General features: G+C 40.1%; 3 protein-coding genes across 3 annotated transcripts; 1 reads left to right on the plus strand and 2 right to left on the minus strand.

The window, feature by feature from the left end:
• Positions 1–1,420: 1,420 nt before the first annotated feature.
• LOC131431504 (zinc finger protein 62-like) lies at positions 1,421–4,295 on the minus strand. Its single transcript, XM_058597264.1, has 4 exons — positions 3,992–4,295; positions 3,119–3,883; positions 2,952–3,059; positions 1,421–2,876 (listed from the first exon to the last, which is right to left on the minus strand). Exons 1-4 carry the CDS (start codon positions 4,112–4,114, stop codon positions 1,536–1,538), a joined length of 2,337 nt encoding a protein of 778 aa, XP_058453247.1. The 5' UTR covers positions 4,115–4,295; the 3' UTR covers positions 1,421–1,535.
• A 2,969-nt stretch (positions 4,296–7,264) lies between these two features.
• Positions 7,265–10,700, plus strand: LOC131431506 (serine--tRNA ligase, cytoplasmic). Its single transcript, XM_058597266.1, has 2 exons — positions 7,265–8,736; positions 8,811–10,700. The coding sequence occupies exons 1-2, from the start codon at positions 7,381–7,383 to the stop codon at positions 8,952–8,954; spliced, it is 1,500 nt and encodes a 499-aa protein (XP_058453249.1). The 5' UTR covers positions 7,265–7,380; the 3' UTR covers positions 8,955–10,700.
• A 1,335-nt stretch (positions 10,701–12,035) lies between these two features.
• On the minus strand, positions 12,036–14,929 carry LOC131431505 (pre-mRNA-processing factor 40 homolog A). Its single transcript, XM_058597265.1, has 3 exons — positions 12,787–14,929; positions 12,473–12,721; positions 12,036–12,416 (listed from the first exon to the last, which is right to left on the minus strand). The coding sequence occupies exons 1-3, from the start codon at positions 14,779–14,781 to the stop codon at positions 12,177–12,179; spliced, it is 2,484 nt and encodes an 827-aa protein (XP_058453248.1). The 5' UTR covers positions 14,782–14,929; the 3' UTR covers positions 12,036–12,176.
• Positions 14,930–16,749: the final 1,820 nt, after the last annotated feature.

Consider the following 16,749-nt stretch of genomic DNA (forward strand, 5'->3'; position numbering starts at 1 on the left):
TGAATGGTTTTGGCGGCTTCGTTTATGCCCAAAATTCCTCAATTGGTCGAAGTTGTGAACAATTTGGTGGATTCATGTCTTTTGGGACGAAAGTGACATTTTTGGTAGTATACCATTCTACCATTGATTTCGAGTAGTGGCAAGAAGCAAGATCTAGCCAGAAGACAACAGGATCCTTGTGGCTTCGAATCATGGGTAGAAGTCGTTTTTGTAAACATTCCTTGATGTATATTTCGCTGTTCATTGAATCAGTGATGATGAAGGGTTTCCAAATCTTACCGCAGCTACAAATTGCTTTCCAGACCATCGCTTTCTTACCAATTTTTTTGACTTCAATCGATGTCTCGGACTGGTTTAACATTTGACTTCGAAGTGCCCACTATTTGGCCACATCCCAAACTGAAACCTCCTTATTTTGCTCGAACGCCTTCAGTATACGTTCATCCAACTGAGGGTTAGCAGGACCTTTTTTTCAACCCGTTTTCGGTTTATCTTCAAAGGTGTTATCCTCATCGAACTTCCTGATTGCATTTCGCACGGCTTTTTAAATAACTCCTTCCATTTTTGCTATCTGTCTCAGTGACAGTCCGCGTTCTGTGCACCATTTGTATACAATTTTTCGACGTTGTTCTGCTGAAAGTTCACGCATTTCGAAACAAACTAATGAAAACGAATAAACAACTGCACAAGTGGTCTTTACTATCTTTTAATTGAAGTTCACAGCTCACCATCACGCGCCAGTGATCACTTGGATGTATTTAGGCGAGTGCACGAATGTGAATGTGGTTCTCTCGCACCAGCTTCTTTCAACACAAGCACACACTTAAAGTTTGTCTAATGGACACTGAGAAGAAGTGCGCTTTCCTTTTTATGTAGAGCCCACCGAATGCATCCGCAGTGTAGAAATGAAACTTACGCACTGTTTTATCACTCTAGGAAAATGCCTTCACTGCATACATAAGGGAACAACACTCGAAGGAATCTTCTGATGCGCTGTACATTGCCATCCTTGTAGCAAGGCGTAGGAATTGTTTCCAGCCTGTTGTATGGTTCCATCGCGTCGTTACAGAAACTACATACGTCCTATTCGCCCTGTGCAGTTTTACACTAGTTGTCGCACTACGACTAAAACTTATGGACGAAATAGGACAAACATTTACTCTGAGTGCCGCAAACCGTGGGAAACGTACGAATTTCTGTGCACAAATGTGTTTCTTAGCGTATCGTCCCTTGCACACATAGCACAGTAATAATCAATCCGTAAGCGCTCCTTGCGGAAATTTTTTCCAAGAAGCAACCTCATCACGTGCACATCAAAACAATAAGTTAACCGACATTAACAACATTGGATTGGAATTTGATATCATTAAGTAATGTTTCAACACTTCTTTGTCATATTCCATGTTAAGCTTACTGCTTAAATAAAATCTCTTTCAGTATATTTCACATACATAAGATGATACATGATGACCACATACATATAATTTTATTAATTACACAATTTGTTTATTAAATGTAAACAATTCGATTCTTTACTATTTTTTTGACTTAATACGTATACTTCGTGCTGTTTTTCGGTTTTTCTTTCTGAGATGCATAAACACATGCAACTTGAGCACGTTTTTCGATTTCGTTTTGAAGTTACAATGGAAACACCGGAACCTACAAAAGTTGTCGTGCACGGAAACGTGCTTCCGGAGCCCATGCTTGTTCCGGAAATATTTCCCACATATAGTACAGATAAGCTTATATTTCGTATGATTAGTTATTGCGTGCATTTTCAACGAAACTGCATTCGAACATATCCGTTCGCAGAACGCGCATTTGTTAGTTTCCGCTTGTTTATGGATTTCTTCGTGCAAAAACAGGCGATGCTCGTTACGGAAGATGACTGCACATATAGAACATTTTAAACGCTTCTTGGAGCGATGTCGTCCTTGAACAACAAATTTGTGGCCGTCACTTGTTTCAGTTGTATCAGATTCAAAATTGCAAAACTGACAAACGTATTTTGCTGCTTCTGTCCGTTTTGTTATTGGAATGTGAGCGCGCTCCACATGGTTCTGTAAGTCTCTCACACTGGTTAGAATCTCGTAGCAGTCTTTAAAGCAACATATCAATTCTGTTACTGGTTCTTGCTTTATCTTAACTTCCGCTACATTTTCCGTTATTGAACAGACAGCAACATGAGCAACAATCTCTTTTTCCAGCTGGAACTCCATAAGACATCCCTTGTTCAAACAACGATAAACCGTTCTAGATGTTCTCAACGTTATGTGCCGTTTTAGTTGTTCTAAAGTTGAGAATTGTTTGAAGCATTTATCACATTCGTGCTCTAAATTATCAACACTGTTTTGCCATACAGGAAAGTGTATTTCTGTTTGGTGCGTTTCCAGTTGTTCTAGACTTGAGAATAAACAATCACAGCTACAGCACCGGATTGTTCCAGCTACTATCACTTTCTCGTAGGAATCGTGAATTATCTTTCTGTTGTGCTCTGAGTTGCAATGATTGATCCAAGCAGTGCTACCGACCATCGTTATTTCACATATGGTGCAAAATAATAGCGATTTTGATTTTTTCAACAGCTTGTGATGGAGAAAGCTATCCTGGCGATAGTAGGGAGTGTTACATTTATCACACAGGTTGACGGCCTCATCGGATATTCTACCATACGGATGTGCTACTTTTCGATGTTTGTTAAGAGCAGGTCCATTTTCGAAAAACATACTGCATGCACAGCACCGAAACCCTCTCATTGTTATTTTATAACAATAGTCATATTCTGTGATGGATGTTATCAACTTTACTGGCGGTCGATGTGTTGTATTATTCGTGTTTATATTTTCTAGAATATATTTTGCTTGAAACATGATCTAAAATATACAAAAAAAAAATAACAGTGAATCTTGTTGTATCGAATATTGCATTGTTATAGAGAATTAGGTTACCTCTCCATTTCCACCTTGCAACAGTTCTATTTCCTTACAATCATCTATAACTCGTTTTGAGGTAAAATCGAACAGCACAGCCGGATCGACAGTTTCATCCAAATAAATCTGTAACAATGATCATATGTCTAGTTTTCATCGAAGACTTACAGTTGTGAAATGCTTACCGAATCTTTGCATTTATCGTTGTGACTCAACATGCTGCTTTTGTTAGTACTGGAATAGTCACAAAAATCGCACTTGAAATTCTGCAAGATTTCCTCCTGATTCTTAGGAATCCTAAATCTATTCCTTAGATGCTTCCCCGATGACTGATGTCGTTTGAAATTGAAATAATTTGTGTTTTGATAGCCACAAATCTCACAAGTGTACTTGTTTACATTTTTATCGGCTCTCTGTTTTCTTTTCCTGTTCTTTCCTTTTTGGTTTGAGGGTTCAACGGGATTTTTCGTGGAAAGTACGGTAAACTCGATGTGGTTTCTCGTTTTTTGATGACGCGTGAAATTGTACCGAATTGTGGAGGAGTATTTACAGTCTAAACAAACATAAACGGTAGAAGCCTTGGACCTTACGGCTTTCGATAATATAGCCTTTGTTTCTTTATCTATCGACTGATAATGGACGGGAAACTCGCTTAGCTCTGAAGTACTCACCATAGAATCGAAGAATTCGTTTTGTTCTACATACTCTTGTTTAATACCAACATCGGCGAAGTTACTATCCGGTACTGGCAGTAAGTGTAGCAGCTGATTATTCGGTGTGACCTGCTGAGGAATACCCAATAATGGTTGTTCCGGCTCGAGATAAGTGTCTCCCATCTCTCGGAACATCGTATCGGAATGAAAACACATCTTTCTGAATTTAAATGCTGAGTTTAACGCCGATAAACAATCGTCACATATTTGTTGCGGTAGGCCATCTCCCGACGAAACCTGAAAATGTTTCTAATTTACAGCCAACTATTGTATCAATTGGATTCAATCTTTCCATCGAATTCAAAAAATAGATTCCACTTCACATAATTTTTGTAGTAAACAAACCTCTAGCTGTGTGCAATAAATAAGCATGTCGTCTATTCCAACATCACTTATCTGAGAAACTGTTGTAATGCTAAATCTTCTGAACTCATCACATCTTGCGCAAACTCGACAATATCTATCCATTTTGCTTGCACATGTATTATTTCACCGGAATCACAAATGGAAATTTAGTATACGAATTAATTCTAAGATAAAAAAGATTGTTGAAATTGAAACAAGCAAAACAACAGGAAAGTTGCTTTAAGCTCCAATCATTCCGATACAACACGCTTCACTCAGTGCATGAATTAACATGGTGGTTAGAGTGCCTATAACCAGAGTGACGACATCTCATCCGTAATGTTGGCAACAATTCAAAACATTCCATTAGCTTTACATTGAATTGACAGGTCGTTTACTCGTTTGGAACTGGTAGTTGTCATTCCAAACGAACAGCTGTCGCCACTCTGATTATAGTCACTCTAATGGTGGTCACATTCATACACGGTTAAAATAAAATACCGATTTAAGAGTGTATTCGACCCATTTCCAACGAAATCCAGTATACTCAGGCAAAATGAGTAATGAGAATCATAAGGTAAATATTATGATGCATAAAACAACCACCAAAATAAAAAAAATTGAAATGGTCAAAAGATCAATATGAAAAATATACCTCTATTATAACGTTCATGACTCTGCAATATACATCTCATCTGACGCTATTATAGTTTTCATATGAACAACTTATGAATTCCACAGTATATGAGAGAAGCTGTGATTGTGATAGAAATTTCGCACAATGTTCCAAAAAATTTTGTATGAATTCCATAAGGCTTTTTATTGGAATTCTAATTTTCGGGACTTTCGGCTCAAGATTCGCAAAGATCTCTATCTGTCATCATCTGTCAAAATTAGTTTAACACTTTCCTAAAATACAAATGATTTGTATTTGCTTTCTCTGCTGGATCGTTCACACGTGACGATGACGTTGTGTGTGAATGTCTTCATGAGAATGCATGCAACTAATTTTGACGGTGACCGGTGAGGTTGACTGTGACGGCAAATGACGGACCGTCTGAATCGTACTTGAAGCGAAAATGTGTCAAAATTTTTGTGGTTTATCATAAAATTTTTAATCAGAGAACAAGCCGAAAATCGGAAGAAAAACTTTGAAATGATTCAGAAATCATATATGATATAATCAAAGATAAACTCAAGAAAGAGTAGTCTTCGATTTTTTATGTATTATTTGAATAGGACCCCTCGATGAGCTCGGTTCAGTGTCAGTTTCAGTCTTTTGAAGCAAAACAACAAGCGTCTGATCCAAAGTTGTCAGGTATACCGATTTCTCGGTATTTATACAGATATTTGACCTCTATACCGCAATACAGATATGTACTCCCAAATACCGATTCACGGATCGTACAGATAAATACCGATTTTCGGTTTTAGCTTGGATAGACATGAGTAAAGATGGCTGTGGGACCTTTTTTTGCTTTTTGTTCGCCAAAATGAGCTTTGGTGACATTTTCCTGGTACTTTGTTACGAGATTCTGATACCGATATGGTACAGATAGATTTTTGCGCCGAATACAGATTTTTTGAAAAATTACCTGGCAACACTGGTCTGATCACTAGATGCGTCGTAATGACAACGATTAGCGGCCCTTACACGAGCATTAAAAATGTCATTTTAAATGATGTCATTTAAATGATGTAATTCAAATTTGTTAGAAATTTCGTCATTAGTGCACCACTACACGTTCATTAAAATGATATTTTTTTACTAATGTCATTTTTATTGACTCGTGTAAGGGCCGCTATTGGTTATGTTTGGAAAAATGTCAAGTTACAGTATGAACGATATCATAAATCAAATAAACATAGATTTCTCACTGTACGGTGACACTAACAGCACAGACTAACAGACATGACAGTATGAGTAAATTCTTATAAAAAATAATTTTTCGTGATGCACTAGCTCCACCTATATTGTACTGCGCGAACTATTTACTATCTGTACACCCCTTGTGTTATGTAAAAGTTTTTTTACTAGTTGGTTTCCCCTCGTTTGTCAACACCGATCAGCTGCTTGCAGGGATGCCTGATTTCATCAAAACATTTGAAAATGAATCGTCACAATAAATTATTGGGTTACCTTGATAAAATATTTCGCAATGTTGGAAGGTAACCATTTATTTGACTCAACGTTGCTCATCTAGACTATTTTTTATTGTGTTGGTAGTTTTCACCAGAAATTAAGTGGCGGCAGACAAGAAGCAAGTAAATATTGTAACAAAACGGGTTCGATTTTGTCTTGCGTTGGAGGGTGAGAAATAGGCACAATTGTGTATAGAGTTTTGACAATATGTATTAAATCTGTATCCTGTATGAAATTCGCATGGACGTATACAAATCAATACATTATAGGTAATTCTGTATGAATGGCAACTCTGTTGGTAAATGAAAAAAATAAACACAATCTAGATGACAGATAGGATGTTTGTGATAGGGTAACGTGACGCCATCATGACACATGTGAGTACTGTCCCAAATAAAGGAATATTCGAAATGACCGTTAAAATGATTGAAGAATCTAATTTGAGTGTCCTGTCTGTTAGTCTGTGCTAACAGCACCTCTAGTGAGAAACGGGTGTACTTTTTTCCATTAGCTACTGTGGTTGTATTAAATGCGCAGGCAACTTTATGCATGCATTTTAGGAGCATTTACGCACCCATTCTCCACCAGACGGTGCTTTTGCTGTCACGGGTTGCTCAACTACATTACTATTACACTGGGAAATCTATGTTTACTTGATTTATGACGATATTGAGCAATTTTACCTTATATCCAGTGATTCTTACAATAAGAAAGTAAAAACTACTTCGAACCATTGTCTAGAATTTATTTAGTTTGTTATTACCTCATCCCATTAAGAATTAAAGTCAGTTGTGGCAAGAAATCATTATGTGCTGAATGTAAACATCCAAAATAGTGAAGTGAAACGCGCTTCGTAATCGAAAGCATAGTGACAAGATGCTTCTGAGTCATCGACTTACTCTCCCAGTTAACTCGTCAAATTCCAGACGAAATGACTGTGCTTGATGGGATAGTTAATTTTCTTTGCGTCCGAATTAGTTACAAATGAAACGTGATTTCTAAAGTTAATCGCCCCTTGGCACAAATTCAAATTACGGATATCTTGTGAAGGAATCTGGCAACTTTGTTATTCATCTTACGAACTGTCACTGAAACATGTTCAGAAACGTCAAATTACTTTCATTCATTACTGTGCCCGGCCACGTTTGAATTGATACGCAATCTGAGAGAATTATTTGTTGGAATCGTAGACAAATTTCATCATTCTTTTGTCGTGTGGTTTAACGGAGTGGTGCCTAACGGAAAAATGGTTCTCGATTTAGATCTATTTCGCAGCGATAAAGGTCATGATCCGGCTAAGGTCCGATCGAATCAGGAGCGTCGCTTCAAGGATGTCGCCTTGGTAGACACTGTGATCGAACAGGACGGAGAATGGCGCAAGTGTCGTTTCAATGCAGACAATTTCAACAAGTTGAAAAATCTGTGCAGTAAAGAAATTGGCGAAAAAATGAAGAAAAAGGAACCACAAGGAGCGGAAGACGAACCCGTACCGGAAACTATCGGAAACGATTTGTTATCATTGAAAAGCGAAGATTTGAAGAAGCTTACGGTCAATCAGATCAAAAAGGTTCGAGGATTGATTGATGAGGCTATAGTAGAGAACGAAAAGAAGCTAAATGAAGCTGAAACGAAAAGAAATACTGCACTTCGAGAGGTGGGTAACCATCTGCATGATAGCGTTCCCGTCAGCAATGATGAGGACGAAAATAAGGTCGAAAGAACATACGGCGATTGTGAAAAACGGTTGAAATATTCCCATGTTGATTTGATTGTAATGATCGATGGGATGAATGGTGAAAAAGGTGCTGTGGTTTCTGGCGGAAGAGGATACTTTTTGACTGGACCGGCAGTGTTTCTGGAACAAGCTTTAATACAACACGCTTTGCATAGCTTGTATGAAAAGGATTATACTCCGCTTTACACTCCGTTTTTCATGCGTAAAGAAGTAATGCAAGAAGTGGCCCAGCTTTCACAATTCGATGAAGAATTATACAAGGTCGTCGGGAAGGGCAGCGAAAAGACGGAAGAAGGCAATACTGATGAAAAGTATTTGATCGCAACATCGGAGCAACCAATCGCTGCCTACCATCGGGATGAATGGATCCCTGAAGCCTCGTTACCAATAAAATATGCCGGATTGTCAACGTGCTTCCGGCAAGAGGTCGGTTCCCATGGACGTGATACTCGGGGTATCTTCCGAGTGCATCAGTTTGAAAAGGTGGAACAGTTTGTGTTGACGTCTCCACATGATAACAAATCCTGGGAGATGATGAACGAAATGATCGCCAATGCTGAGCAGTTCTGTCAGTCACTTGAAATACCGTATCGCATCGTGAATATTGTGTCTGGAGCACTGAATCATGCCGCCTCGAAAAAGCTTGACTTGGAGGCTTGGTTTGCTGGTTCCGGAGCGTTTAGGGAGCTGGTTTCCTGCAGCAACTGTTTAGACTATCAAGCAAGAAGGCTACTCGTTCGCTTTGGCCAAACCAAGAAAATGAATGCGACGGTCGACTTTGTTCATATGCTCAATGCGACTATGTGTGCCACGACTCGAGTGATTTGCGCTATACTGGAAACGCATCAAACCGAAACCGGTGTCCGGGTAATAACATTTTGTTTACTTGCACTGAAAGAAGAAACGATATAAATGATCAATTTTCTTATTTTGGTCTACAGGTTCCGGAACCACTGCGGAAGTATATGCCAGAAAAGTATCGCGAGGAAATTCCCTTTGTGAAACCAGCACCGATCGAGGTGGAAGCGGCCGCCGCACAGGCTAAAAAGGATAAGAAAGGCAAAAAAGAAAGTCCTGCTGCGTAAAATGCTGTCACTCACTGTTGGATGGAGAGAAAATGCTAGCTTGGGGCCGTCCTTATAAAAAAGAATTATTGTCTTATTTTTCTAAGAGATGTTTCGTGACATACATATTTTAGTTGTTTTAGGTTGAAATTTAATAGTTGGTATCTTTTTAATGTGGACGGTTATCAACCCCAACCGGTTTGCCTAGCTTCATCTCTATGCAAATTCTAATTCGATTATCGGAGAGATATTTCTGAAAATTCGTTATAACGCCAGCGAATCTTATGATGTAAGCATTTTAAGGTAGTTTATTGAATCCTAATTGATTGGCTCGGGTCCATGTTGATTGCATTTAATATCGAAGTAAATTCTCGAGAGCCGACTGCTGGTTAATCAGAGTCACTAAAAGTCTCAAAAATTGTTGAAGACACGGCACTAGACAGCTATTTAATTTTCAGTACTCCTCACCCAATGTTTGCGTGCACGAGTTTTTTTTTTCTTTGAAAGTAAATTCCCGGTGAACGACCTTGAAGGTTAAAGTCGGGGTTAAATAAAAATATACAATTCAATAATCTACTAAATTTCAGCCCAAAATAAATTAAACGTACTCAATTATTTCGCGCTTTTCTGGTGCTGTGTGCCGATTCACCACACTCCAATATTATTAGTTATTTATAAAGGGTGATTTTTTAAGAGCTTGAGAACTTTTTTAAACAATAAAACGCATAAAATTTGCAAAATCTCATCGGTTCTTTATTTTAAACGTTAGATTGGTACATGACATTTACTTTTTGAAGATAATTTCATTTAAATGTTGACCGCGGCTGCGTCTTAGGTGGTCCATTCGGAAAATCCGCTTTTTTATCGACAAATTTTGTTCAGCGATGAGGCTCATTTCTGGTTGAATGGCTACGTAAATAAGCAAAATTGCCGCATTTGGAGTGAAGAGCAACCAGAAGCCGTTCAAGAACTGCCCATGCATCCCGAAAAATGCACTGTTTGGTGTGGTTTGTACGCTGGTGGAATCATTGGACCGTATTTTTTCAAAGATGCTGTTGGACGCAACGTTACAGTGAATGGCGATCGCTATCGTTAGATGCTAACAAACTTTTTGTTGCCAAAAATGGAAGAACTGAACTTGGTAGACATGTGGTTTCAACAAGATGGCGCTACATGCCACACAGCTCGCGATTCTATGGCCATTTTGAGGGAAAACTTCGGAGAACAATTCATCTCAAGAAATGGACCGGTAAGTTGGCCACCAAGATCATGCGATTTGACGCCTTTAGACTATTTTTTGTGGGGCTACGTCAAGTCTAAAGTCTACAGAAATAAGCCAGTAACTATTCCAGCTTTGGAAGACAACATTTCCGAAGAAATTCGGGCTATTCCGGCCGAAATGCTCGAAAAAGTTGCCCAAAATTGGACTTTCCGAATGGACCACCTAAGACGCAGCCGCGGTCAACATTTAAATGAAATTATCTTCAAAAAGTAAATGTCATGTACCAATCTAACGTTTAAAATAAAGAACCGATGAGATTTTGCAAATTTTATGCGTTTTATTGTTTAAAAAAGTTCTCAAGCTCTTAAAAAATCACCCTTTATTACAGTGAAACGAAACCGTAAACCAAGCCTTAACAATGGATGACATTATTTATTGGTATCTTCTTACAATGGATAGTGGGCTTAGCGATAAAAGAAATCGTTTGATTCTTTCGACCTGTATCTTCTGAACTCATGCAAATAAAAATCGCATACTCGAATCAATTATCAAGTTTTTTTTTTTGTTAAACTGATGTTAACGACGAATATCCTAAACTTCAATGTGTCTACCCTAAGTTTTCATGGGTTTGGTTATTACTAAATTTTTGTACTAAGGTTAGTCCAATTTTAATGTTTGTCTTAAACTCATCAGTGCATAAGAAAAAACTTAGCGGTTTATGTTGGACTGCAAGGTGCACTAGCAGTTCAACAAGAACTGATACGTACAAATGAGTCAAAGACGGAACGGATGGAAATATAAATGGTTTTATGTTAAGTTACAAAACGGTTGGTAGTAACCGAGACCCCTGAATTAGCTTAAAAAACCGTCCGTGTGCTGCTACTCCGTTGTTGACCAGGACCAATTAAGCTGATCCATAATCCTCGGCAATAGGTATAAGTAGTTTGTTAAAAAAATCGGAGAAATATGATCATGTAATGTTTATTATTCTGGGCAGCAGACTACCGGGACTGCTTGGAAATTTTATCATGCTATGTTTCAATATATACTTCATACAGAAAATTCGAAACGTTTTCATCCGGAACGCGTTACTTAACTCTATCGAAATCCACTTTCAAAATTGAAATCATTGAATATTAAACGGAAAAGCCAGATAGACCGTTCAATACCCGGCCCTTGATCTTCAATACGCACATTCTATCACTGATTGGCTGCCACCCAATCACGCGCTGGCGCATATTGCCCAACACTACAAATCCCGTTCCTAGAACGTTGGTTGTGCCACAGCTCTGGTAGAAGGTAGCCGCTCGATGCCCACTTTTCCACACCTTCTGTCCCGTCCAACAAAGTTCCTGCAGTGCTACGACATCGAAGCCGCGGATTTGAAGCTCATCATGCAGCATTCGGTCGTATCCTAGGAAGCCAAGCGATTTGCAGTTCCATGTGCCCAGCTTCCAATCGTAGTCCTTATTTCGTCGCGTAGGTCTTTGCCGATTATTCCGAGTCGTATTTATTTCTTGATCGTACGTAACATGTGTTTTCCGGGCGGCTTGTTAGGCCTGCACCAACCTCCAGTCTTGCCATCGTGTCAGCACTGTTTAGAGTCCCACACTGACACAAGGACGGTAATCAGCCGCTCCTAACATGGAGAACAGACGCTATTTCGAGCCGCCCCAACATGGGGAACAGACGCTCGGGTAGGCTCGCTCTCTGTAAAGAGAAGGCACCTGCAGTTTAGTATGAACTAATAAAGCACCGATGAATCGAAGACGAAACGTAAAAAAGTTTTATCAATTATTAAATTAAAATTTCTTAGAGCAATATCCAACGCAATGATTGGGGACAATCGAATGAAACCCAAAATGAAAAATACATTCGACTTCTCTGTTATCATCTAGGTATATTTCAAGTGCTTCATGGGATCAAATGGATACAATTACGAGCTTGCAGTAAATTGCTGTTGTTTATTGAATCGATCGGCGGCCCATTGCGAGCCAGTTGATCATCAATGCCCTCCAAGATCACTCGTCCAACTGTTCGTTTAGCTGCGCTAATAGAGCCGCTCGTTGCGATTCCAATTCGGACTCTGATAGCGCAGCATCATCCGACACCTTGGGAGATGGAGATTCACCGCCACCGCCTCCACCTCCACTGCCACCATTCCTATCGGCTTCCGGAGATCGGTGTCTGGGAACGGGGCTACTTCCTCGACTAGCGGAACGAGAGCGGCGTTTATCTTTCTTCTTTTTGTCTTTCTTTTTCTGCAATCAAAAGTAATCATTGAGGCATTATTTGAATATCAGTACTAACTAGCTACCTTTTTCCGCTCAATCTCAGGTGAAGGAGTCTTGGAAGCAGTGCCGTTTTTCGTTTCCGGTACGGCTGCTGGTTCCTCGTATGAAGGAGATCGAGAATGTTTACGATGCTTCTTTTTCTTCTTACGTTTGCGTTCGCGTTCACTCTGCTCATCACTTTCCGACTCGCTTGACTTGGAACGTGATCTCGAACGAGACTTGCGTTTCTTTTTCGATGGCTTCTCGTACTCAGCTTCAGAAGCCTCGGACTCCTGTTCAATGTTGCCAACATGTTAGGAAAAAAAAAGTTGAACTAATCAGTTTTGTTCATACTTACCGACTTCGATGAGGATCGTGATTTCTTTTTGTGCTTTCTGTTTTTCTTGGACTTCTTAGAACGTGAGTGATGGTGACTGCAGGAATCTTCAGCCTCCTTGATGAATTCTTCCCACAGGCATTCTACTTTATCTTCTTTTTCATACTGTTCATAGATCTCTAAATCAACAACCAACTTTTGAGCGGTTTCCCAACCATCTCCCGCTGAAAGTCCAGACTCAATCCAAACACCTTTCAATTCATTTTCCATCTTTCGGATGCGCCGGGTTTCCTCCTTGAGACGCTCTTTTTCAGCTGTTTCCGCCTTTTCCAGCAGAGAGTTGTAGGTCAGTTTAACATTACCCGCATCCAGTGTGGCGGAACGCTTGTCTTCACAAACAACCGTGGCAAAGTCTTCAAAAGTTGTACCCGAGACGACAAAAAATTCCTTTTCTTTCAGGATTTCCTTAATAATTTTCTTTTCGTCGTGGAAGCGTGCCTTCAAATTTTCCACATAGAATTTAAACAGATCTAAAGGTGTAGAACCAATTTGTCCCAACATCGCCGAGAATCTCAAATCGGCAGAGATAATCGGATAGAGCTCAACCCACAGAGACATTGACGTAAGCTTCCCTTCCTCATGCAACCCATCCAGTAGAGCTAAGAACTGATCTCGGTTCTTGCGCTGCTGTCTCTTCAACCGTTTCTTCTCACGCTCCTTATCTTCGTCTTCTTCTCGTTCCAAAGTACGGATGTGTTCCTCAAATACTATCAAAGCGTCCTCCTTGTCCATACCAAGTAGATTCACATCGTTCTTGAAGGATGAATTCTCAAGCAGCATAACTTGCGCTTCAGACCACGTAGTCTGATATGTAACGGAGGTCATCGCTTCCAACAATTCTCCCAAAACTCGCATATTACGCTTCTTCAGAATTCGAGCCTCTTCCTTCTCACGCTTCGCTAAATTAAAAATGCAATCGTCATAAATATCTCTACGATCTTGTTCCGGAACAGATTTCCAAACATCCAAACTAGCAAACATTTCGTCACATCGATAATATTTCAAGGAAGCGTTCATTTTCTCAGAGGTCATCAAAAACTTTTCCAACTCTTCCTTAGATTTCTTCACCTTTAGTCTGTGTTCATCTTTTTCGTCCTTCTGTTTTTGTGTTTTGTATGCATTGAAAGCTTGCTTTTTTTCTTGTAGTTTTTTGAATACATTAAACATTGGATCTTTTTGTACCAATTTCACGCACTGCTCCCAACTTGAACTCGATGGAATGTTCTTTTCTCTTAAGAATTCTTTGAACGCCTCAATCGCTTCTTTCTTATCCTTAAACTCAACCACAGGCTCCTCCTCGACTGGGGGCTTTTCTTCCTCTTCCTTCTTAGGAGCAGGATCTTCGGGTACTTCGATGGCAGCCAGAGTTGCGGCCATTGCTTGATCCAATGCTGATGACGAATTCTCTGCTGAACCTGGTGTTACTCCGGATAGTGATGGTATAGAATCACTAGTGGCGAGAGCCGGTGACATTACCGGTAAAACTACTGGAGGAATTATCATCGAAATCGTGCCCGTTCCTACAGTTTTCAAAGCAGCCGCCTTTGCGGCCTCAGCTGCTAGTCTTTCCGCTTCAACTTTCTCTTTCAATTCTAAATATTCTGGTGGAGCCACCCATTGTGATTCTTTCGTGTTCACATTGTGGTAATAAACTTTACCCTGGTCCGATTTGTATTCCTTCCATGGGCACTGTGAAAGTAGCTTTTCCGCTGGACTTTTCAGTTCGTCAGGTTTCTCCCAAAGGCTTTGTTTTGTTATACTATTGTAGTAGTAAGTCCTGCCGTCTGGTGCCTTGTGCTCGGTCCATTCACTTACCGCTGGCGTTACTATTGGTATTATGGGCATGGCCGATGGATCTGTTCCAACTGCTGCCGCCGCTCCGAACCCCGGGGGAGGAACACTAAAAGGAACAAGTGCTGGAAACGGTTGCACACCGGCAACCGGTTGAACCGACATTTTTCCGTCGTTTCTAGTTTTCAACCCAAGTTCACTAATAGGGTAGCGCAAAAATAGAACACTTCAACTAAATTTTCAACTGCTATGCTATTTTTGACGTATTCACAAATCTATCAGGCTGCAAGCCGCAACGAGATGCCATGAACACGTTTAGAAAAAACTAATCTTTCGGAAAATTATTTCAACATAGCCAAAACGCAGCCAAATCTATCCAACACTGAGAAAAACTGTCTATTTATGTATTACACTCTTATTAGAATTAGAAATCTACCCAAAAAAAACAAAAGTGCATCTCGCGCATTGATTTAGAAAACTGACTAACTTATACTCTGTCTCAAATTGACAAAAAAATACCCATTGTGGTTTGAAAACGTTGTGTGGGGAAAATGTGAAAAACTTGACCGTAGATGCAATTACAGGTTATCTACGAATATTTGAAAAAAAAAACTTTTCGTAAGAACCGGGCCCTGGTTTTTTTTTTTTTTTTTTCCAAATAAAATTTTTATTAGGCTCATTTGCTTTAGCTTAACATGGCCGATTGTCTTGTTGTTAGGGAGAGAGAAAGGGATGCCGTATTACGGGGCGGCATACTCCCCAGTTAGTAAGGGGACATAGGGAGGGTGGGACCTACACAGTATTGAATTGAAATTTGAATACATCATTGGTTTGTGGCATACATCTTTTAGACACATTTTGCGTTCGATGAATCTTCATGTTTTTCAGCTTGTAGCAATGAAGAGATTATTCTGGATTGGGATGCTTCGTTGGTGTGTTCTGACGTTGATGTGACGTTTTTGGGTAGCTTCCAGCAACTCAGTCAGTTCAAGGCAGGTGCATGCTCCGAAGCATCGTTTACACAGGCCATACTTCCAGCAACGTAAAGAAGAGTGCGGTAGAGCTGTAGACGAGAAAGAGATAGGGAGAGCACTAAATTTGAGCATTGATAGTTTTCAAGAAGTTATAGATGAGAGTCATATAAGGAAGATTTCGAGTTGCCAAGACGTCGCGGACTGGTACGAAGGGTGGTATACCTCGGGCCCGAAGGGAACCTATGAGTTGGGACCTGGCATCACAATACTCGACACATGTCCAAACAACATGTTCGATGTCATGATAACCCTCACCGCAAACGCAGACACCACTCTCAGCGAGCCCCACACGACGGAGATGCGCGCTGAACATATAATGATTAGACATGAGCCTTGACATTACACGAATAAAGTCTCGGCTCACGTCTAACCCCCGGAACCAAGCTTTCGTCGATACCTGTGGGATTATTGAGTGTAACCATCGTCCCAGAGTTCCACTATTCCATGTATTCTGCCAGCTAGCTAGAGTTTTCTGACGACAGCAACTGAAAAATTCATTGAAGCAGATTGGTCTTTCATAGATATCACCTTCTAGTGCGCCCACCTTGGCTAACGAGTCCGCCCTCTCATTGCCCCGTATGGAACAATGTGAGGGGACCCAAACCAAGGTAATCTGGTATGATTTTGCAGATAAAGCACTCAATTGTTCCCGTATTTTCCCCAGGAAATACGGTGAGTGCTTTCCAGGCTTCACTGAACGGAGAGCCTCAATGGAACTGAGACTGTCCGATACAATGAAGTAGTGATCTGTGGGCAGAGTGTCAATGATCTCAAGGGTATACTGAATTGCAGCTAGTTCTGCGACGTAAACTGAAGCTGGATCACTGAGTTTATAGGAAGCGGTGAAATTTACATTGAATATACCGAAGCCAGTGGACCCGTCTAGATATGATCCGTCAGTGTAAAACATTTTATTACAGTCGACTTCTTTAAATTTATTATTAAAAATTTTTGGGATCTCTTGAGGGCGTACAGGATCCGGGATTCCACAAATTTCTTCTTTCATGGATGTGTCGAAAACCACAGTAGAATTAGAAGTATCCACAAAATGAACACGATTGGGAACAAACGAAGAAGGATTTATATTCTGAGCCATGTA

Source organism: Malaya genurostris, chromosome 2, assembly GCF_030247185.1.
Source record: "Malaya genurostris strain Urasoe2022 chromosome 2, Malgen_1.1, whole genome shotgun sequence".
NCBI classification, from domain to species: Eukaryota; Metazoa; Arthropoda; class Insecta; order Diptera; family Culicidae; genus Malaya; species Malaya genurostris.